This window comes from Crocodylus siamensis, chromosome 1, assembly GCF_052110815.1.
Source record: "Crocodylus siamensis isolate JL-2025a chromosome 1, ASM5211081v1, whole genome shotgun sequence".
Taxonomy (NCBI): Eukaryota; Metazoa; Chordata; order Crocodylia; family Crocodylidae; genus Crocodylus; species Crocodylus siamensis.
Genome location: NC_143395.1, coordinates 106,079,467 through 106,102,230, shown reverse-complemented (window position 1 = coordinate 106,102,230; position 22,764 = coordinate 106,079,467). Strand labels below are relative to the sequence as shown.

The 22,764-nt window shown below is 43.4% G+C and overlaps 1 protein-coding gene across 7 annotated transcripts in view; it reads left to right on the top strand.

Moving 5' to 3' along the window:
• The window catches only part of AHI1 (Abelson helper integration site 1), a 205,637-nt gene extending 190,523 nt beyond the window's left edge, over window positions 1-15,114 (top strand). For 4 of the 7 annotated variants that reach the window (XM_090039835.1, XM_090039825.1, XM_090039800.1 and 1 more), the window contains exons 24-25: window positions 1,348-1,427; window positions 13,697-15,114. In XM_090039835.1, coding sequence (XP_089895961.1) covers window positions 1,348-1,427; window positions 13,697-13,925 — 309 coding nt within the window. In that variant the 3' untranslated portion in view covers window positions 13,926-15,114. The remainder of the gene's footprint in view (window positions 1-1,347; window positions 1,428-13,696) is intronic. The other 3 variants (XR_016441409.1, XR_016441408.1, XM_090039817.1) reach the window with 3 other exon arrangements.
• Window positions 15,115-22,764: the final 7,650 nt, after the last annotated feature.

Genomic DNA, 22,764 nt, shown 5'->3' with positions numbered 1-22,764 from the left:
CTGAAGTTACTGCATTAAGTGCTACAGGATATAGTTAGTATGTGGGTGAAGACAGAAGTGCAGCTCCCTGCTGTAACTGAGAACACTTTTCAGGAAGCGTTTTGAGTTGCAAAAATTCCTCAGACCAAACAGAAGTTCACTGTTGATTCCAGAGGTGGAGGGGAATCTAGCTGCTGGCTGGGAGCCTGCAGCTGGTTTACCTTAACAATGGCCCCTCCTCTCTCCTAGCCTTTCCCTGTTTCAGAATGGGAGGCAGGAAAGAGAGGAAAAGGAGCTCATTCTAGGGGTCCCCCATCCAGTGCTGAAGGGTGGGGTGGCTGAATTGGAGCCCCCCTCCCCAGCGGAGCTCTAATACTCCCATCCCACCCTCTATTGGGGGCTGAAAAAACCCCAGACCAAACTCCCTCTGCTCCCTTTCCCCGTTCCTGTTCTGAAAACAGCAACAAGCTGGGAGGCAACACAGACAAATTACTGAAGGTGCTCTGTTTTGAAACATCTTCTGCCACTCATGCAATGGGGGTTCAGATTTTCACATGACTGACCATTTTTTATGTAGCCTGCAGCCTTGCACTTATGTTCAGTCATTTCTATAGACTGCTTTCTGTAGCCAGACCAAGCGAAAGTTGTCACTTTGTCTATGCCCTAGACTGCATTTTAGAAGCCTGATTTTAATGAAGCAACAAGCCTACTATTTGTGCCCTCATTCATCAAAATTCAACAGCAAAAAAGGGCAGAATATTATGAGGTGAAGAAGAGAAAAATGGACTCCTGTATTTGAAGAAAGCATAACTGATGGAGGACATTGCAGACCACTAAAGTTTTCTTCTGAGTTGTCCAAGGAATTTTTGCAATAAAAGAATGTCCAGTCAGGCTCAAGGGTGTTTTTAGCCAGGGAGAGCAAAGGGCCTGGAATTCACTAATTCTTAAGAAACTAAAGAATGATGCAAGGTTTTCCATGACTTTCAGTTTTGAGTTTGAGAACCTGAAAGAATATGAAACTGTTTGAGCAACTTAGACTAATGTTTTGCACTGCTCTGGTTAAAACTCTGTAGTGTGTGACTCCTCATTTTAATTGCTTATTTAAGAACTGAGTGATTTTTTTTTTTTTTTTCAGGCAAAGATTTGTAACATATTTTTTGCCACACACCTGAAAGCTGTCTTTACAGGAACTGTTTCCTTGTTTTAAACCACATAGGAGTGAACATTTTCTGACTGATAGACATTCTCTTTCAAAAAGGGTATATTCTCTCCTTATTCAGGAAGCTGGTGGGTTTTCAACGTACATATGTTGGCCCATATGTACGTTTCTTCTTTTTGCCTTCCAGCTTATATTTTTTTCTTTTGCAGATGTCAGCAGTCGTCATCCAGTCAGGGGACCTGAAATTTTTCTCAGAACATGACACAGATATAGACTCACCTGCAACACAGTAAGTAACCAATCATCCAAAGCAATTTACAGTGTTATTTCTACAAATGCTGTTTGAGAACTGAGAAATTGTCAGATGGGTTGTTTTAAGTTTTAAGCAAGGCATTAAAACATGTTTAAATTTAGGGTAATCATTTTAGAGGAGAGTTTAAGAAAAATGAAATGAACAGGAAATTATATATAGGAGTGTCACAAAGATACTGTGAATATTATAGGGCAAAAGAATAGTTATGTTACCTAGAGTTCAGGAGTACCTTAAAGCATCATAACTTTTGATTAACCTATATTGAAATGAGCTGCCAGCTTCTTTTGCACCTTCTAAGAATTAATTAATATAAACGGAGACAGTTTGTCGCATACTTAGGAGACAAAGGAGCCAAGCATCTTCAGCTATTACACTTGGATTTGGAAAAACAAAATTGCGTGCACACATATATGCAGCATGTAAAACTTCATAGTAGATAAAATCAAAACATTTTGTATAAGACCTTCTACATAAGGGGTAGCTAATTATTTGAGCTGGAGAGCCGCTTAGAGTTTTGGTGAGCTGTTCCAAGCCGGGTCAGCATGCCCCCACCCCATGCTGCACCGGTTCAGCACCCTCACCCCACCCTCCCTGGCTCACAGCAGCTCACCAGAATTCCCTACGTAGCTCTGCCCTGCGCTTGGCCAGGTGTATGGGATAGGTCTGCAGGCAAGTGGGGAGCACCATCTAGGAGTGGAACAGGCAGGCAGGGTTGGGGCCAAGATTGGGGCTGGCATTAGGATTGGGATCGTGGGGTGGTGACAGCGCAGGACCAGCGCACAGGGCAAAGCCAGAATCCACTCCCCCTACACTCCTGTGCCAGCTGCCAGTTCCACAAGCAGGGGTGTGTGGGGACCAAATTATTGTTCTAACCTGGGCCTCAGCCCTGCGCTGCCACCGTCTTGTAATCCTGGCCTCAGCCCCACCAGCCCATCTTGCTCCTTGATGCTGTTCCCACCCACCCACAGCCCCATCCCAGCCACACAGGTCTTTGGCCAATCTCCATGGAGAGCCTGCCTGCCTGCTCCATCTAGCGCCCCCGGCAGTGAGTGCAAGGTGGATGGGCAGGGTGCTCAGGCAGCAGGGTCGGGTCTGGTGGCGACAGCAGCAGAGACTGGCAGTGGCAGCCAGAAGAAGCTGTCACTTTCAGGGCTGCTGGGAAGCAAGTCCAGCCACTGTGCCGCCTCAGCCCTGCTGTGAACTCAGAGGTGTTGGGACCAGCAACATACACCATGGCCCAGACTATCCCCCCATGCCTGGGGCTGCCAGGGCCAAAGGACCCCTGAGTAGTGGGCAAGATTCCTTGGTGCCCTGCAGGCTTATTTTACCCACCCCTGTTCTACATGGTGGCTTAAATGCTTGCATTTCTATGTCCGCTTCAGCTTAGTCCATGTATTTGTATTTATTTTTTTAAGAATGTCTGGAAATTGCTATTTTGTTTGTAATTAACGTTGTTAGTTGATTATATACATAGATAAACGTAAATGTAAAACCCACCAACACCACTGAAAGAGAAAACTTGCCATGTAGTAACCTACGCTTAAATGTTACAGGCTTCTGTATTTCTAATTTTAACCAGATCTTGAAATTCTCATTTTTTTTAGTCTCCATCTGTAAGTAGGTTCAAAAATAAACTGTGAAAGGAAAGTTTACTTAACATCCATGTGCCATGAGAAAAGGGACTGTAAAACTGCATTATTATTTTATGCTGTAGTAAATCCAGTTCTTGAGTACTGAGAAGGCTAAAGAAATTGAACCTGACTTAGGAAAGGAAGAAAGACTTTTATACTCAAGGTCTGATGCTGTATCTTTTTAGGAAGAAGCAAAGTTTAGAAAGGAAAGATCTTAATTTGGAACAACAGGGGCACCTGTTTCACTTAGCTCTTTTTCAGAGGGTTTGTTTTGTTTTAAGTGAAGTCGGGTTATCTAGTTACTGTCTTGCTTTGTCTGACAATAGTGAATGAGCTACTTCTACTGAAAACTGTAAATTAAAACTAAAATCCATGCAATGTTTTTTCCTAACCTGAAACTAAAGTATAATCCTTTTAATTTTATGTGCTATTTTCAAATAAACAAAGTAGAGGAGCCTGTTGATGATTGTGAGTTTGAAGTTAATCTGCAGAGGACTCTATGGCATAGAGAAGAGTCCAGTCATAAGAAACATAGCTTTAAGGAGGATTCTGAAGAGAGATCTGTAGGTTAGTCTTTGAAAATGCTGTATTTGTTTCGTGTGGCAGAAAGCCACCTCTGTTTCTCCCCAAAAACTCTCTGCTCTGTAACAATTTGGTTAGGATGGGCCCAGCAAAGGATACACACCTTACCCTATCTCTTTAGGTAACCTGAACTGGATACATTCCTGAGGTAGGGGGGAAACCTGCTGCCTCTGCCTTACATGACTGGCATCACATACCTGGGTGAGGGACTTGGGCTCCCTAGGGAGCTAGGAACTGCCAGTCTGCCCAGCAACTAATGATGCATTTCAAACTGATTGGCTGACAGCCAACAGGTGCTGGCCTCCATTGGACCAGGTAAATGAGGTTGTAAGGGCTATATAAGTTAAGGACTGCCCAGGAGGAAGGGGGCAGCAGACATGAGGAAGACTCAGAGAGAGAGAGAAGAGCTGGACCATCTGAAACCTGCTCTCTCTCTCAGAACTCATGGTGAAGGAACTGTCTGCCTCCACAGGGAATCTCCACCTGCCTCTGCATGATACTTGTGAGAAAGCTACCTGAGATCTAACTAGATATATAGCTTGCAGTAACTCAGATGCATGATCAAAGGCTACCCAGCCATGCCAGTTTGCTCTATGGGATTTCTCTGATATTGCTGTGCCCTGTACCCTATTCCAACCCTACCTCTTGTAACCAATAAAGTTCTCCCTTTGTACATAGCGTGAGAGACTTATTGGGTGTGGGTCTAGATTATGCCTTGGGGTTTCCTTGGTTCGGCTGACTAAGGGAGACCACTACTTGTGCTTCCAACTGAGGGAAGCATCCCAAATTCTTGAAGGGAATCAAGTACCCTCGAGGTCTACTAGGCCTGTGTTTCCCAGGGTGCACAGAGCCAGAATCAAGCCCATCCCTGGGTGGTGGCTGTGTTACCCCCAGGCTAGCAGGTGTGCTCCAGGAAGGGGGTCGGCCAGACGTGAGGTGCCCCCAGGTAGGCACTTGGAGCCTGGAAGGTGGTTGAGTGCAGTGAGGTGGGTGGCTCAATGCAGGAGTGCCCCCTACTGGCCTTCCTGGCACAGTTAGTATCTTAAAGGCAGCAAGAGATTTCCATTATCTAGACAGCATTAAGGGAAGAAATCCTTCCTTCGTGTCTAATTGTTCTTCTTCAAGCAACCCTTGCACATTACCAGCAATGGGATTCACAAGTGATACAGCTCTGGCACTGAAAATGCTTGCTGGAGCAATTCTGTGTGAGCATTCTGAAAGAGAAGGGGTCTGGCTGCCTCTGTTCCTTTCAAACACAGCAGCAGGACAAGGAACATCCAAGACTGATCCAACCTGGATCTAGGTTCTTTGAAGTTTTGACACTTAGTTTTCTTGGTTAGGACTTTTATCTTGGTTGTTTTCTTCATAAAGCAGTCATTTATATTACCCTCCATACCTTGCAGATAAAAAAAATATTAGAGTGATTTTCTTTTCCCACTTCTCTGATGGGGGGGAAAAGACAACATAGAGTAGATTCACATTTTCCCAGATCTTTTGTCCTCTTCATCTAGAACACCTATCTAATAACTAGTGGTTTATCTCTTCCTTTTTCCATTCCAAAAATACCAATGTCATAAGTTTCCCCCCTCTGACCTGAAACTAGACTGTGACAGATAGGGTAATTTATTGTCATGGTTCCCGTCATCTGAAAATAAAATGAACTAGAGCAAATGTTACACAGAGGATCCATGCTGTTCATGTAAACACAGTCTGTACTGTTTTACCAGTGGGAACTGTGGTTGAGAACCTGATAGAAACTACTGACAAAATTAGCAGATGTCCAGCCTTGGCCCAGAAACTATGTGGATGTTGAACACGCTTGCCTTTACAGGGGCCCAGCTGCCTCTGTACTTGTGGATTACTCTGCATCGCAAAGGTAGAGGGAGCACTTCCCTAGTGGTAGTTCTAGTTATGAGCTCAAGAGGAAGAACTGATGGGCTCTACTAAACACTGGGACACACGACTTGAGTAACTTAATAGTAGCCACATTAGAAGATGCCATTCAGTTTCATGTATTGGAGGTCAGAATGGCTTCAACTTTAAAGATACCATCCATGTCAGTAAAAGGGACTTGTCTTCCAGTGTTTAATGTTCTGGGGTCCATTCAAATAGCAATTTTACCTTCCATTTTTTTTAAATATTGTTAAAGCCAAACCTTAGGGTACTGTCACTTAAGCCTGTCCACTGAAGCTTACATGCTCTATCAGTTATCATAGGAGAGGTTGGTTTCTTTTCTACATATGCCATGCTCGCTCCCAGCTTAACAATGGTTGCTGCAGCAGTTCAGAGAACCAAAGATATCTAAGTGTACTCTGGGTAAGAAGGTTTTCTTCTTGGGCTCACAAGGTTTAGGCATTAGGTTTTTTAATTTCCAGGCCATAATGTCTAAATAGCAGTAAAATCTCTGAGAGCAAATACCCATAATTATTATGGACCTACTGCTAAAGATCCTCATGCACTTGCAAATGTTGTGCCTTTAAGTGGTGGAAGCCCATACAAGATGGTAGAGTATACACATACATCCCTACTTAGAAAAATAGTTTGTATGGTCATTATCACAAAACTGTCTGTACCAGAAGCGGTGTGATCTAAAGAATTTTGAGATCTACTAATAAAAAACACTATATCAGACCTAAATATGGTTGTATTCATGTGTTCCCTTTTTAAGAAACTAGGACTCGAATTGAAAAAAACAAATTGCATTTCATTAGTGGGGTAGACCTGGATTCCCAAGCAACAAGAGCCTTCCCTAGACAATTGGTTTTTAACATTTTTTGACTCATGCCCCCACAGCCTGATAGGTTATCCCTGTGATGGGGGAAAAGGCTAAGGGGAACCACCCCAACAGAGAAACACTCGGTGGCATGCTACAAGTGAAAACATCCCCAAGTGAGTTGTGAATAAAGTGCGGGGAGGTGTGTAGCAGGGGCACTAGGGTGTGCCTACTCCTTTAAAGGAGCTAGCAGCCTGTGAGGCTGGTTGTACATGGTGCAGGAAGCTAACAAGAAACTCATCTGACCAGAAGAGGGCTCAGGATGGAGCTGCATAAGCCCAGAGCCTAAGCCAGTCGGGCAGTCTCTCCCTGGCGGCCACAAGGTAAGGAGCTCCTAGCAGCAGGACTCCTGAAGGGACTGGCATTGATATAAACAGCCCTGCAAGCCTGGGAGCAGAGGCAAATCCCTGGGCAGAGGAAGTAAGGGTTTTTCAGGCAAATGATCTTGGTTTTATTTTGAACCCACAGATGGTCTCTGAGCCCAAAGAAGGGGATTTGGACAGGACCAGGGGTCTGGGAGCCCAGTGAAGAGGCAGTGTGCTAGACCAGGGGTCCAGGAGCCCAGAGAAGGGGCGGGGATGCTGGGCTAGGGGTTCAGGAGCCCAGAGGAGAGGCAGTGTGCTGGACCAGGGGCCTGGGAGCACAGAGAAGGGGCAGTGTACTGGATCAGGGGTCTGGGAGTTCAGGAAGGGACTGTGTAACAAACCAGGGGGGTCTGAAGGCCTAAGAGGACCAAGTGCATAAGTAGACAACATCACAGAGAGATAAAACCCACTAGGCTTGGGGTGTGGTGTAGGGGAGGTACAAAGCCATGCAATGAGCCCTTAAGGGGACAGATACCCAGCAGAGGTGCAGACAGGCCGAGACGGCCTACTAGCCTGAGGGCTCAGGTGACTTAGGGGACATAGGATGGGCCTGGTGTTGATCAGGACAGGCTCAGGCTCACTTGGAGCCCACAGGCAACCTCCCTTATATAATGTTCAATAAGAGCAAGGCATGGTGGGAAAGTAATCAAAGGGAAGGGTGGCAGCTGAGCTGGAGCCAGGCAGGGGCCAAACAGCTACCCCCATGGCCGTGGGCTTACTTCATATGAATTCCTGTTTGCAGTCTCTGAGTTTATCTTATGAATAATGTTTGCACACCTAACAGTGCTAACATTGCATGGCACTTTGCAGTAACCTTTAAAGATTGCAATAAACCCCAGAATACCATGGCACTCTGGTTGAGAATCACTGAGTGATTCTCATGATTCATACAAACCCAATCTTATATACACATACTTCAAGAGAACTACTAGACAATACTGACCTTCTTTACACTGATGTGGGTCTCAGATGTTCAGGTTATCCCCTATATTGGGCTCAAGCTGAGAGCTCTACAGTATTGACAAGCAGACTATCACTTGCCACACTTAGACAATATATTCTTGAAACTGGCAGTCCCAGGAGAATGTTCCTCTCCTCTCCCCCCCCACCCATGTTGGACAGCATTTCTGTATCCTTAGAGGATATTATTTAATCCTTCATCTCTATTAATGCTAATCCCTCTAAGTGCTTCTAGTTTAGGATGAGGGAGCCAACTTCAGCAACTGAATAGCTTACCTGGAATCTAATCTTGAAGAAGCAGTGTCCTGTCACCATCCTAGAACTGAGGGCAAGTCATCGTGCTCTCAAATTTTTGCAAGGCAAGACAGTCATGAATTCTAATGGACAGCAAAACAGGCAAGGAGTGCTCATTTCTCCCAGCTATGCAAGGAAGCATTGAAGCTGTTGAACTTGTTCACCAAAATATTTGTCCTGTAACCCTATGGGCATATCAACACAAGACAATGCACAGAAGACCAATTTTACTGTGCATTAGCGCAGTAGGCAAAACCCATGCTAATAAGCTAAAGCACAGTAGGTTCAATTTAATGTGCATTAATGTCACTAAAAGGTGTTAGTCTGCACTAATGTGCAGTTGTGCCAATTACATCATTAGAGGTGCTACCTGTCATTACAGGTATTTTTACTGCGCCATAATTACAGTGTATTAATGAACATGCAGATGCACCCACTATCTACTGGATGAAGGCAGTAATCTAACAGATCAGCCTAATAGGAGCTAAAGAGAACTGTACAGTGGTCTCTAAAGACATCTGTGATAATCAGGGATCCTGATAAAAAAAAATCCAAAATTTTCTGTTTTGAACCCCACCCAATCCAATGTTTTTCTATGATTAAAATGAAACACCACTATATAATGGTGTTTCATTTCAATCATAGAAAAATGTGGATGGGGGGGTTAAAATAGAAAAAGTGGTGTTTCCTTTTAATCAGGCATGGCTGGTGATCTCAGACTGAAGGGACAGATGGAGCATCCCGCCACGGGGGAGGTTGCAGGCAGCCAGGAGTTGGGGAGGGTGAGGAGGGGTTGCAGCCAGCCGGGCACTCCAGCCGGTAACAAGGAGGCTGCAAACAACCCGCTCCTAGCCGGCTGCAAACCCCACCCTGCACTCCCATGGGATGCTCCACCTACCCCACCAGTCTGAGTTCACCAGCCACACCTGATTTTAATCATGGAAAAATGTGGACTGGGGGCTGGGGTTTAAATCAGAAAATTTTGGATTTTTTTTTTATCCGAGCAAACCAGGATCCCTGGTGATAATATCTGATCTTTGTTCTTATGGTATATATGGAAATAATAAGGTACAATGTCAAATGCCTTCTTAACTTCTGCTTAAGAGCACAAACAGCCAGCAAATTTGTTTCAAATGTGTTTCTCCTTTACGTGAGAGTAAGTGTTCTTGGTCTTTTCTGCCCTTTTCTCTCATCCAAAAAGTAATAAGAAAAATAAAACAAGCCATTTGCTCCTGCAACATGGAGAAAACCGTTGTGGTTTCCACACCACCTCCATTACTTCAGAAGAATATGTCTAGGTATTCTTTTGACCATAGACTGACTGTCTCAGTAGAATAGCTGTATTTGTATCTCCCATGCCCACCTTTTATGAAGCTGATAGAATGAATCATAGAACTTTGACAGAACTAGAAAGACTCCTGTCTGCTGGAAATATAGTATATCTAGATGAATTCCAGGAAACAATAGTCTAGTGTTGTGACTTCAAGTGGAATAAGCTGCAAGTTTGAATGTCCAGTAACAGCATAACTTTGATTTAATCTCCAATCCAGTCTGTGCTTGAATACTTGCTTCACCTGAAACTTTCCTGTCTCTCCTTATTGTTGGTGAAAATCTATTTAGCAGACATTTTAGCTTCCTATATGCTATTCAGTAATAAAAATGATGCAGTAAAGAAATGTTTGCTGGATTTAGTTAACATGTTTATCGTTTTATCAGTCAATCAAAACCACATTCATTATGACCATAATAACTGTCAGAAGATTGAGCAAGTCTGAAAATAGTAATGATGGATCCATGTTTTTGGATCCACAATGCGGTACTGTTCTTCATTCTCCCTACCTTAAATTTTTACACAGGGCAATAATTTATTTATATCTTTACCAGTAAGTTAGTCCATCATTTTTCTGGCCCCCAAGGCTACTGCAAAGCAAGATTCTATGCACAAGATGTTAAGAGGGCATTAGCTGTCTACCTAAAAAGAACCAAAAAGTTCAGAAAGTCACCAAATCCTTATGCTTTAAATAACAGTGGGTGAGCAATTGCTTAGACCGGTGGAATACCGACATGAAGTATTCGTTTAGGAGCTCAGTTTTCTCCCGAGTGATGGTTATCATCTGACCTCAGCAGTCTTTCGTGCTCAAGTGCAGTGGGGCTGGATGTGATAATCTCGTGAGGTCCCTTTCAGCCCCTGACATCTATGAATTGTAGTGGGTTAGGTTATGTAGTGACCTTTTCATGGTAAGGATCACATTCCACAGGGCAAAGAAGACCTTAACATGCCAGAGCCATGGGCTGTCCAACTTCACAGCAGCTGGGGATCATGTGCTAGGCCTATGCAAATAGGGAAGTATATGATTCGGATTTGGATTCGCCCAATTTGGAGGACAGCGATTTGATTCAGAGATTCAGATCACTATCTTAAATTGTTTTGGACAAATCAGCTTTGGAAGATTCTGCACTGATTCAGAGAGATTCGGTGATTCTGATCAGCTGGGGAGAGGCAGGCACAGCCAGGCAGCTGTGCCTGCCTCTCCCTGGGCAAGGGGAGCCACGGGAGAAGCCCTCATGGCTGCCCTGCCCAGCCCCATCCCATGCCTGGCCCCAGAATCCTGGCAATTTAAAAAAAGCAAAAAAAAAAGCCCCACACGCACCAGCTGCAGGAGCGGTGATCAGGGCCTCTGGGTGCTGGTGGCAGAGCCCCCCAGTGCAGAGTTGGGGGACAGTGGGGATCATCCCCTCCCCTTTGCCTAGCACCCACCTGGCAGCTGCCCCATGGCATGGGTGCTGCACAGCTCAGCAGGTTGCCACGCACTGTCTGAAAGATGGGGCTGCTGGGGCTGAGCAGTGCCAGGCTCTGGCTGACACATGGAGCCGACTCAGCTTCCAGGTAAATTGATCAGGAAGCTCGGGAATTGAACCAGGGGCTGGGGAATCAAACATGGAGCTTGGGAATCGAACCAGTTCAATTCCCCAGCTCCCTGGTTTGATTCACCTGGGAGCTGGGGCAGGTCCACCTGTCAGCCGGAGCCCAGAAGCGCCCAGCCCCAGTGACCCCAGCTCCTAGACAGCGTGCCACACTGCACCCGTGCCATGAGACAGCTGCCGCACAGGTGCCAGGCAGGGAGGTGATCCCCATTGCCATGAGCACCCAGAGGCCCCAATCGCCACTCCTGCATCCAGTGAGTGCGGGGCTTTTTTTTTAAGTGCTGGGAGACTGGGCTGGGTGGGGATGGGGCCAGGCAGGGCAGCCATAGGGGGCTTCTCCAGTGGCTCCTCCAGCTGTACCTGACTCTGCCTTGGTGGAAGGAGCTGCAGGGGCTCTGCCCTGCTGCCACTTGCCCTCCCGGAATGGGGGGAGGGAAGGGCCATGCAGGTATGTCTCACGCTGGTCAGCAGTAGGGAAGAGGCCCCGCTCCCAGTGCTGCCACACCTATACCCTGCTGCTACTTGCCCCCTTCTGCCTGGAGCAAGCCGTGCCTGCATCCCACCCTTCGCCCCAGCTGGGCAAGCGACATCAGGGCAAAGCCCCCGCTCCCTGCGCTGTCATGCTTGCATCCCACACTGCCCCACCCCGCTCCCCTCCCTGAATAACGTGCCCCCCTAGCCTGGCGGGGCACTTGTCCCAGCCCCATTCCCTCCCAATCCCAACAGACTTACCAGCTGGAGGCAGCTGTCAGCTGCCTGTTTAGTCTATGACTGAATCTCCAAATCAGCCAAATCTTTTTCCGAAGCTTTTCCTAATCGATTCACATTCTTTGTATGCCTAAGGCCCATGGGTTCACCAGGTTGCATGCCTTATGCACAGGGACAGATATTCAAAAAGCCTGAGTTTGAATTGCAGCTTAGTCTAACCTGGCTAGGCCAAATCACTTTGTAACTGCCCAGACATCCCAGAAATGCAGGCACATGCCTGCAGTGGCTCAGGCTAGAAGCCAGGGGGGGTGTTAGAGCAGCTCTCCCTTCCCTTCCAGAGGGCTGAGCTGAGGGGGGGCATGGCCAGGTCCTGGCAGGATTAGGGAGGGGTTCCCCCACCCCTCCTTGATTACAGAGCATTTATCAGCTCTGATATTAGCATTTATCACCCCATTAGAAAACAAACAGCCTCTCTCATTAGTTCAAACTGTTCTTAAAGAAGAAACAGAGGGATATTACTAGTTGAGCTTTGACTAGCTCCAAAAAGGCGTAAGCCGACACTGCTGTCTGCCATAGCATGGACCATAACCAGCATGTGGTCTGCTAGCTAATGGTGTGATTCCGCTAGGTAGTGCTTTATTTACATGTTAACAAATCATCTAGCTTCTCACTTGAATGATCTGTGTGGAAAAGCAGTAGCTCAGCCATTATTTAATTAGGATTTCTTGTCCTACCTTGTTTGGATGACAGTACTGCTGCTCAAATTCACCCAGGAGTTGTGGGAAGATGTACAGGTCATTCTTGGAAGAAAGAAAGGTTACTTACATGTAACCAGAGTTCTTCAAGACAGACTGTATATATTCACACTCCTTATCCATCTTCCCCTCTTCCTTCTCAGAGTCCTAACATGGCCAGAGTACCAATTCCTACATTTCCTCAAAATACTTAGGAGGAACAGGACCATATGCTAAAGTGTCCCAGTAGAAACTGGTATGAAATGTCCCCCATTAGGGCTTCATGAGCAGCACGTCCTTGGGGTGTGAACATGCAGAATCCATTTCAAAGAATTCTAGTTACAGGTGAGTAGCCTTCATTTCTTAAGCAAGGCTGCCATTTAAGAATCTTGGCTATAATAATTAATTGCATTAAAGCAATCTGACGACATGAAGCTGATTACAAGCTCTAACATTGTTCCACCACTAGCTTATTACTTAGTTATATGACAGTCATGGGCCAGCACTCTATTGTGCTAGGTGCTGTATAAATGCACAAAAAAGACAGTTCCATCTACTTAAGGTTGCAGCTGCCAAGACACTTGCCCTTGCTGAATATTGCAGCATTACAAGCATGCACAATAACTAGCTCTCCTTGTGGGGATTGGTGAACAAACCAATCCCATGGTTAGGTGACACTACCCGGGGAACCTCCATAAATAATCTGGATTGATTTGATGGGGGGTTTTTTAGCATACATGTGAAGTGCTGTAGACGTTAATTGAAAAGGGTTTTGCGTTTCTGAAAATTCATCCAAGTTCAGATGCTTTAAATGATCAGCTGAAGTATTTCACTTTGCCTGCATTATTGTCCTACAATGGATAAAGAAACCAAATATAAATCTCTCTCCAAGTAAAATTGTTGTGGCAACTGAGATGAGGGGGGAAGCAATCGGAAATGGCTGCTTTTTGTAGGATTGGTAATATTAGTTTTGATTTATTGGGAAATGGGCTTTCTAGTTACTTTTAAAAATCACAGACAGCTGTCTTCAAAAAAAGACTGTTAGAGCATATGTTGCAAAGCAAACTAGTGGATTTAGAACAATCTGCCATATTGTGCCCTAGTGTTTTTATCTGTTTTGGTTGTATAATAGAACAGTAGTTTTTACAGCTATTTCAATACTGTACTCAAGGGAGACCGCCAGAAAATAGTTTTAGCATGTCAGCTGTGAGTGGAAAAAGTTCTAACCTTTAACTAACTTTTTGTGTTTCTTACACTGCCCCTCCCCATTTAGCAGTGCAAAGAAAAAGAAGAAAAGGACACAGAAAAATGAAACAACAGAAAATGAACCCATCTTAATGGGTTGTGAGACCCCTGCATCATCAATTACTGCTGATGGTGTTGAAAATGAATCTAGAGCCCATGAAGGAGAATTGAAGAAGAAGAAAAAAAGAGCAGTGACAAACTCAGTCTCCAGTGGGAAGGCAAATATTGCCTTTGAGCCTGACAGTTATAAAGCATAGCCTTCATTTGATTTCAAGTACTGGTGCCACATTCATAACAATGGACTTCAGTGGGATTTACGTGGACATAATGATCTCACTTTGGGATTAATAAATAAATGCTTCAAAAACAGTACATCCAAATAAAAATAATAATAAAATATCCTAGGCTTCAGTCAAAGCTTGATAACACTGTAGAGCTTGATTCTTTAAAGGGTAGGGGCAGGGCAGAAGCAGCTCTGGGCTTTCCCATGCCTGCATCATTGGCGGGACAATGGGAGAGCCTGGTGGGGTGGGCACGGGGAAGGGAGCAGGTGCCAGAAGGAGGAACCTGCACACTGTCATTGTCCCTGGCTGAGTCAGGCTAGCTGCTGCCTTCAGCATGGAACAGGAACAGCCATGGGACTCCCCCCAAACTGGGATCAGCCTGGGACAGAGGTGGAAAGGACTAGAGCAGATGTCAGTGGGCAAGTGGCAAGGGGGCAGGCACCAGAGTAGGGGTAAAGGATGGGGTCAGGCCTGTAGCCTCCTATCCCTGCTGTTTCACTCCACACCACTTAACCCCCTGCCACTTGCCTCCCAACCTTCTGCACTGTCGCTGCCACTGCTTTCCCCGCCATTTGTGCCCCTGCTGCTGCTTTCCCCACCGCAGTTATGGGGGGGACAAATTTAAGATGATCCTGCAATAATTAGATTCTATACATGGAAAATTGTAACAAATTTGTAATGTTCCATGTATAGAACCAAATTCCTAAGAGGTCATCTTAAATTCAAAAATGTCTTGGATTCAGGTAAATACGGTATTTATTTTGGAAAAGATTTTGCAATTCTTGAACATGGGACTGCTTAAATAATTAAGCACTTAGCAGCTTAAATAATTAAGCACTTAGCAGGTTGGACAATATTTGCAAAATGCAGCATTTTGCTGTATTCATTTTTAAAAGTTTTATATGACATATATGAAAACCTGATCTAAAACTTTGTAAAACTCAATTTCTACTGCACTAGCAAGCAATGGAATTGCCAAATGTATTTCACTTTGAAGAGACATTTCAAAAGAAACCAAGTGGTTTGTTTTATATTTTTGCATAATATTTATTTGATTTGTATGCTTAATTACTCCGTTTTAATATAATATTACTATGTTGTGAACCTGTCTAATGACTATCAAATATTTTACATTTGCTGTTAAATAAAAATACTTTCCATGGGTTAATGCTCGTATTTTTTTTCTGACTGGCAAAGTCCAGTTTATTTTTACTCTGCTAGGAAATTCTTTCCCCTCCCCCTCTGAAGCAATAAATAACATAAAATTAGAAAGCCCTTATTTAGTAGACAAGGCACTTGATTCCATTAAAAAAAGAAGTGAAAATAACAATGTTGGGCACTGATGTGTGAAATGCACCCAGATGCAAAGGACTTGTTGCCATATATTATAATATCATCCCTGCACATGTTTTTGAAGGCATAAGAATCTGTAAACATGTTTCTGTTAGGTAAAACCCCTCAGAAAAATAAGTCCTTATGTAGGGGCATTGAAAATTATCCACTTATGTTTAACCAATGTGTAATACATATGTGTTCATTCCTCAATAGGAATTACATGTGCATTGGAGTAATAATAGATTATTTAGTATGGATTCTAGTAAAATTATGTTATTCCTGACTAGTGAAAATGCCTAATATTTTAGTGAGGAATCTTATTGACATTCTGCTGAAACGCAGTCTAGCTCATAGTTCAGTAAAATGTACAGGATCAAATGTTTTACACAAGGAGAAACTCTAGCATCCTATTATGTCCTTGGTCCCATTTAAAAATAAGGGCAAAGAATGACATCAGGCTAGATGTCAGGGAGAGCTGAGTAGTAGCCAAGATTGTGGATGCTTATTCAAAAGCATTGTAAAATGTTAATTTGGTATTTTGGATGCTGCCGACAGAAATAACACTTTGGATAAACACCACAGAGAAATGGTAGTTCTAATCAAAGGCACAGCGCCTTCTTTCATGCTTGCGAACTAGGTCTCCAATTATGTTCAGTGCTCTAAAGCTGAATAGAGCTCCTTTGCCACACTTTCCAACTTGAGAGAAGAGAAACAGAAGCAGTGTCTTCCAAGGCACAGTTCCAAATAACAATTAAGCAGAGAAATCGAATAAGAGACCGAACACAAATGTTTATGGAGTTTAAAATGTACTTTTAAAACCTGCTTCATTACTATGCTTGTTATTACAGAGATGCTGTTTTTTGTTGGCACTATTCCTTTTGCCCCACCTCTGTTGAGGATTAGATTCTTTTACTCCTTTGTATTCTTTCAGTACAGTGTTAAAACTATCTGCATTTAGTGAAATGAAAATGAGAGAAAATAAAAATCTGCCTTTAACAAAACCATTCTGAACCATTCTCTATAGTGCAATTAGAAGCTTCAGATAAAGATGATAAATAATCTTTGAAGAAGAAACATCAGAGAACAGTACTGAGGAATTGGTGTATTCCTTTGATTTAGAAATATAGGTAATAAATTCATGAATAAAACTTTTTCTTTCTTTTACTGATACTGAATTCTCACCAATGGCTAAAGTTATTTTTAGGAATTAAAATTTTATTTTGGATGCCGCAAAAGAATAAATGATTTTTCTGTGAAACCAGTCTGGAGGATGCTTTGGCAGATTAAGCTTTTCACATTACGTACTATGCCATTGTGTAACATTGTGCTGTTTTTAGGTTAATGCAGGGTAACACAAAAGGTTATGAAAAAAGTTTTTGCTGTGTCTACTTGATGGGAATTTTTCAGGTATTTACAGGAGTTAAAATTTAATCTAAAAAAATCCCAGCAGGTTCATAGTACTTATTATACATATGGCATTTTTTACATACCACCTTTTCCTTTTTTTAAAGGAAAGCATTACATTTCCCAAATCTTAGTGTTTTAAGACCTTGCTCATTAAGTTTCTGGCCGGAAAGAGTAGAGTTATAAACACCTGCCTGTGGGGTTTCTAAAGGAAATTCACACTTAACCTTGAACAAGTGACACAAACAGTGATCGTTATCGGATCAAAGAGGGAAGAAAATCCAAGTGATACACAGGCTAGAAGCCTGATGTTTGTAACCTATCCCACCAGTAGTAGTTTGTTTTTTATATTCTATTATATATGTTTTATGGATACATACCTGACTCTGTAACTCATATATGTGATTCGTCAAAGATACAGCAAACAATATTCAAAGGAAAGCATGGCATTTTTGTCCCTTGCCTTCCTCCATAATCATCAGACAGCACTTAATTTTTGCCTCAAAATACTATAAGGAATAGACATAATAAAATCTAAGTAATGTATTTGCAGCATCACTTAATTCAAAAGGCAATAGGGAATGGATCACAATCAAACAAGGGCTAATGAGAACACAGAAGAACATGACAATTGAAAGTCTCTGTTGACTAGTGAACTAAATCTGCCGGCTGGACCCAATTGTCTGATGGAGAATTGAATGTCAGGATCATTTAGGGTTAACAATGGTCCAACACAAGCGAAAGCAGACAGCTATGAAAAATAGCCGGCATGCTAGCCATTCTGCAGAGACCATGGATGCAAACTTGATAATGAGGCACTTCATTCACCACATCCTTCTGCTCTAATTACTAAGGTGAATAGGAAATACTTCATTTAAGGCGGGAACAGGCTGAAGTAAAACCAGTTGTTTGGAAAATACAAAGAGAAGTGTGTATGTGTGGGGTGCGGGGGTTAATGATCCCTTTCTAATATATATGAAATTATTTTGAACTTAAACTTCATGATGAAGGTACTTTTGCATTAGTATGTACGCCTGTTTAAAGTTTCATCGATAAGCACAGCACCGTGGTGGAAGTTGGGTCCATCAGCAGTAGCATTCTTGTTCAAAAACATAGATACTCAAACTGCCTCAAACTAAGCAGCTGTAATTCATGAACTGGATCCCCAGCTTAACTATCTACCTGCTGAAATACTATGCAGGTCTAATGTAACACACAACTAACTTTCTACCTTTGGCTTAAAATCCAGTTTAGTGCTTATCCTCACTATTCATTTGATAAAAAAAAAACCCAACTCTTCAATTAAAGAATAAGTGACTGTGCCAGAAAAAGATACTTGTACAATGATATAAAAAGCTGGAGTATATTTGTAATGCACATGATATCCTCATCTTTAAAAAATAAAATGCATCTGGAAGTTGGGAAAAAACCCCAAATGAAATATTTGCTGATTATTAAAGCAATTTAGAGAAGGGAAAGTTTTAATTTAACAGCAATTCAGAGGTTTAGGATTTGTGGTTTTTTATTATTATTTTTACTTAGCATTCTGTCCAGAGACTGCCCAAAATGTTTTGGAGGAAATAATTTATGGATGTACAACTGTGCCTGCAAAAACATATTGCATCAGTTCAAAGGTTTTTATTGCTTAAAGTATAAATATATGCATTGGGAACAGAACCACTGTGCATAAGGAATAAAAATGAGAGAAGGCTGGAAAGAGAAAAATGAGCACTTTGAGAGGGAAACTATTCTCTGGGGCAGACATGATAATGTAGCAACTAGAAGTCAGAAGAAGGAGGAACAAAAGAGAATGAAAAGGTTTGTTACAACAAAGCTTTGGTGTTTTCAATCATGTTTTTTAACGTTTAATCGCTAAGGAGGTTTAATCACTTCACCCTCCTGTGGCAAATACACTGTGTTCTTCTATGCCATTTACTGCGGTCTCTCAGCCAAAACTTTAAAAATGAAGGAGGACGTTCTGCTTGGAAAACTTAGGGCTCAGGGAGAAGAGGACGGTGGTAGCTTTAAGCCACTTCTGGATATTCCCCCTTCTGAACTGCCGTGGGGCCTAGAGTACCCAGATAAATGCCCTGGCATCTCTGAAGCTCTGGTGTTGCAGCACTTCCTCCGATGTGCCCTGTCTCCAGTACAAGCCCCCCACACTAGAACTTATACGCGAGGGTCCTCAGAAAGCAGCTTTAAGGCCTCGGGCTGGATGAGTTCCTCCTTCTGCTGGAGTAGAAGTGAGGACTTCTGTTACGAGTACAGCAAAGCACCGTTCCTTTTGCCACCGTTCTTGCCATTGTTCTGTCTGCTGTGTCTCCGTTACCTGCTGCCTTACACCTCAGAGCTGGCTGCGTTTCAGCTCATCTGACTCACATTGGTCCCAAGCCCTGCATGTAGCTCTGTGCTTTCCTGCTCCAAGAAAGATGTGGGGCCTCCACGTGGGAATAGGGTTCCACATGGGAGGATCAGGGCTATAGTTTTTTGCTGGAGTATACATTACTTTAGGTTCACCAGGCTACAAATATATTTTTATTTTGTTCTAGCAAACTCTCCCAAGTACATTTCGGCCAGTAATCTCCAACTGACTGATGTATGTGCACACTATTTTGTCAGGCTAAATGAGCTTTGCATGATGACTGGCTGTGGCAAACCAGTTTTACAATTCCTGTCTAAGGCTCAGATGCGAATATTGAAAAGAAACTGCAGATGCCACATTTAGCGGAAAAATGTTTCCACACCGGTAAAAAAATATCAGTAAAATCTATGCACTGAGAAGACATCAAATTCTTTTTACACTTATATCGCCTGCACAAGCAGGGAGTAAAGTAAACTAGTCTGAGGCAGCTGTAAATTTTCTGAGGATTTATCTAACCACAAATACATCGAAATGGGGAAATGGGGCTATATTAAACTGTGCAAGATGCTGCTGGAACTTAGCCATTTCTGCAACATCCTGTAATTAATTTATTATGACAGGTCTGGCAAACTGAAACACCATATACACTTGCGACAGACTGTTATGATATAGCTGTTTGAAAGCTTTGCAGTCACATAAAATGCAGGTATAGCTGAAACAATACCAGAGACAAATCTTAACATAGTTTCTCCAACAGCAGTGATCATTCCCAGACCCACATCTCCAAACCCTAGGAATGTCACTAGAAAACTCATTGCAGACTGGGACAAAGTTGAGATCACTCTCTGGAAGACATTAGTGTAGATTTTGTTCCACAAGGAGTAAAAATGAGAGACCAAAAATCATCTGAAGACATATCTCCTGCAGTGTGTGAGTCAAGCCTGACACCAGGCGTACTTCAGGAGGGAGGAATTAAGAAGTGGATCTGAAACACCAGACACACAAGGCATGTCAACACTGCCTCCATGTCAAACCTATTTGTCTTTTTGTGAAAAATGTCCTGCATACTCACTCCCACCAAAATGAGGCAGTGAAGCTCTCTTGAGCAACCCTGAGCGTGTATACTGGCACCACCCTTGGGTTTTCTGTCTCTGGCATGTTTGTTAGTGCACATTGCAGGCCACCCTGGCATGACAGCCATCAGGGTTCAAATTATGGAGGAGCTCAGGGGGCTGAGCTCCCCCATCAGAGACGAGAGCCCGCTGTAAGATTTGTAAGATTTGAAAATAACCTGGGAGGATCACCAATTTTATTAGGGCATCGTGATGGGAAGCCCAATTATTTTGCAGACTCCCCCCACCTCCCCAAAGTGTCATTCGAACCCTGACTCCCATGCCTCCGTTCTGGGATTTGATTTGTACTGCGAAGAGTGAAAGGGCAGAGTGTACTTCATGGTGACACACGAGCACAGCACAGAGGTAGACAAGCCCATAAAGTTAACAAACCTTGAGCAGTCCATATTCTTGCCATTCCAGATGTTGGACATGACACTCTGGATCTTTGTCCAGTAACAGTGCAAGGGGACAAAAAATGTTCCATAGAGCTGGAAAATAATAGCCCAGATGTCTTAGAACTAACCATATTTTCCTTTTTTATGTCTGGCATGGCAGAATCAGTCTGAGAAAGGTAATAGAAATACGCCCTCTTACTTAATCCAACTGCTTCTCCTGAATGCTTCACATCAACTTATAATTAAAACAAAGAAATCCCTGTGCTTTTGTTTTGCCATAGAGAATCAATCTCTTCTATCTAATAAGTAACCCACTTCTAGAGATAATGAATCACAAGGTATCAGGCTCTTGACCTGCCACTGGTTCATCTGAATACAGTCCATTTCGCCAATGTGAATGGAAAGTCCTCTTTCCCTCCTGGGCCTTAATACATTTAGTTGTCAGACTCTTTTTGGTTGTGTGTTTGTTTTTAATGGCAGCACTTTGACTCTGTTTACAGGTTTAAATCCCTAAAGAAGTGGAGGGGCAGAGCATGGGTGAGACTGGCAGAAGTGCCTACCAACAGCAGTTAATTATGTGAAGATAGCTACTCCATTATATGTATGTTCATATGGTAGTGATTACTAGTCATGAAGTCCTCATGTTTTTATTTCATCAGCCATTCATTTCTTTACTACATATGCCATTAGTATTTTAACATCCCCTTTTTATAAACATTTCATAGACACAATAGCTTAGTTTTACATAGTAGAACATTAATTTTTGCTTGTTGGGGACAACTTGCCAGAACCCACTCATAGCTTCAGTGGTTGTTCATTACATCAGGACAAACCTCATTAATATACACACCATTTAAATTCCAGCTATAAGAATAGACATAAATGTATACTGAGCTTAGAAAAGAAACATAGTCCTTATTGTGGTTTGATATGATGTTGTAATGAGAAAGTAGTATTAAAAAGTACATACAAAACAGTACACATACCTTTCATTATATCCAATTAGCCAAATCAGTGGTGCCCAGACTTTCAGTCCTGCAGGCCAGATGAATGCTATAGGGTTGGTCCACAAACTAGATCTAGTCTGTGGGCACAATCTAGCACATGGTCTTCGTCTAGCCCATGGCCTCAGTCCCCAGTCCTACAAATATCATGCCATATCATGCCTGCAGCCCCAACCTATGCCCTAAATTGGGCCTCAGCACAGGCCTCATACCCTAGATCAGGCCCTGGCCCTACATGCCATATTGTGTACACAGTAGATTGGGCGCTGGCCCTGCATGCCAGATTGCACCCACAGCCCCAGCCCCACTTGCTAGATCAGACCCTGGCCCTGTTCACTGGATTGGGTTATGTCCCCATGTGCTGAACTGGGCTCAGCACCAGACTGTGTGTGCAGACCTGTCCTCACCCTCAGGACCATGTCATCTGGCATGCAGGACTTGGAAATTTGGCAGTGGGTGAGTAGTGGCAATGTTCTGGACCCATGGGGAGCCCTGTGGGCTGGGTGACTTAGGTGTGTGGGCTGGATTTGGCCAGCAAGCTAAAGGTTGAACACCATTGGGCTAGATCAACTGGGGCAAATTAGCTGTTGGTAACATACCTTGATAACCAACTGCCTGGTGACAAATAAGCTATCAGCCACAGGCTTTTAGAGGTGGGGAATTTAAAAATGTGTTTTCTATTAATCTATGGAGAACAAGGACAGTACAAACACTTCTTTTATAAGTCATGTTGTTGGAGACAGCCTTCATTGGAAAAGTAAGACTGGTCAGGAGACCCAGTTCTTGTTGTTTCTGCTGAGGACATGCTCTTGACTTATACCTCTGGGGGGTAACCTTGCCACAGAGCTCCCCAGGAAAGGCTTGCCTGATTTTCTTCCTGAAGGACCCCCTGAAGCCAGCCCTGGTTTGGCTTCTAGAGGGCCAAGCCTCTGGCTTCAAGACTCTGGCTTCCCTATCTATCCGTAGCACCCCCACCGGAGAGAGTGCATTCGTTCCTCAACTCCCTTGAAGGAGGCGGTTCCTTTTCTAATGGGTGTGGGCTCAGAGTGCCGACGTCCCAAGCAACACAGTAGACAGCTCCTCTTTAAATCAAAGAGTCTGTTATGTTAGTGCAATTCCCTTTTTGTTCCCTGGGACTCCTAGTTTCTCTTGTCCAACTTGCTCACAGCCTCCTTTTCTTCTCCTCTGGCACACATG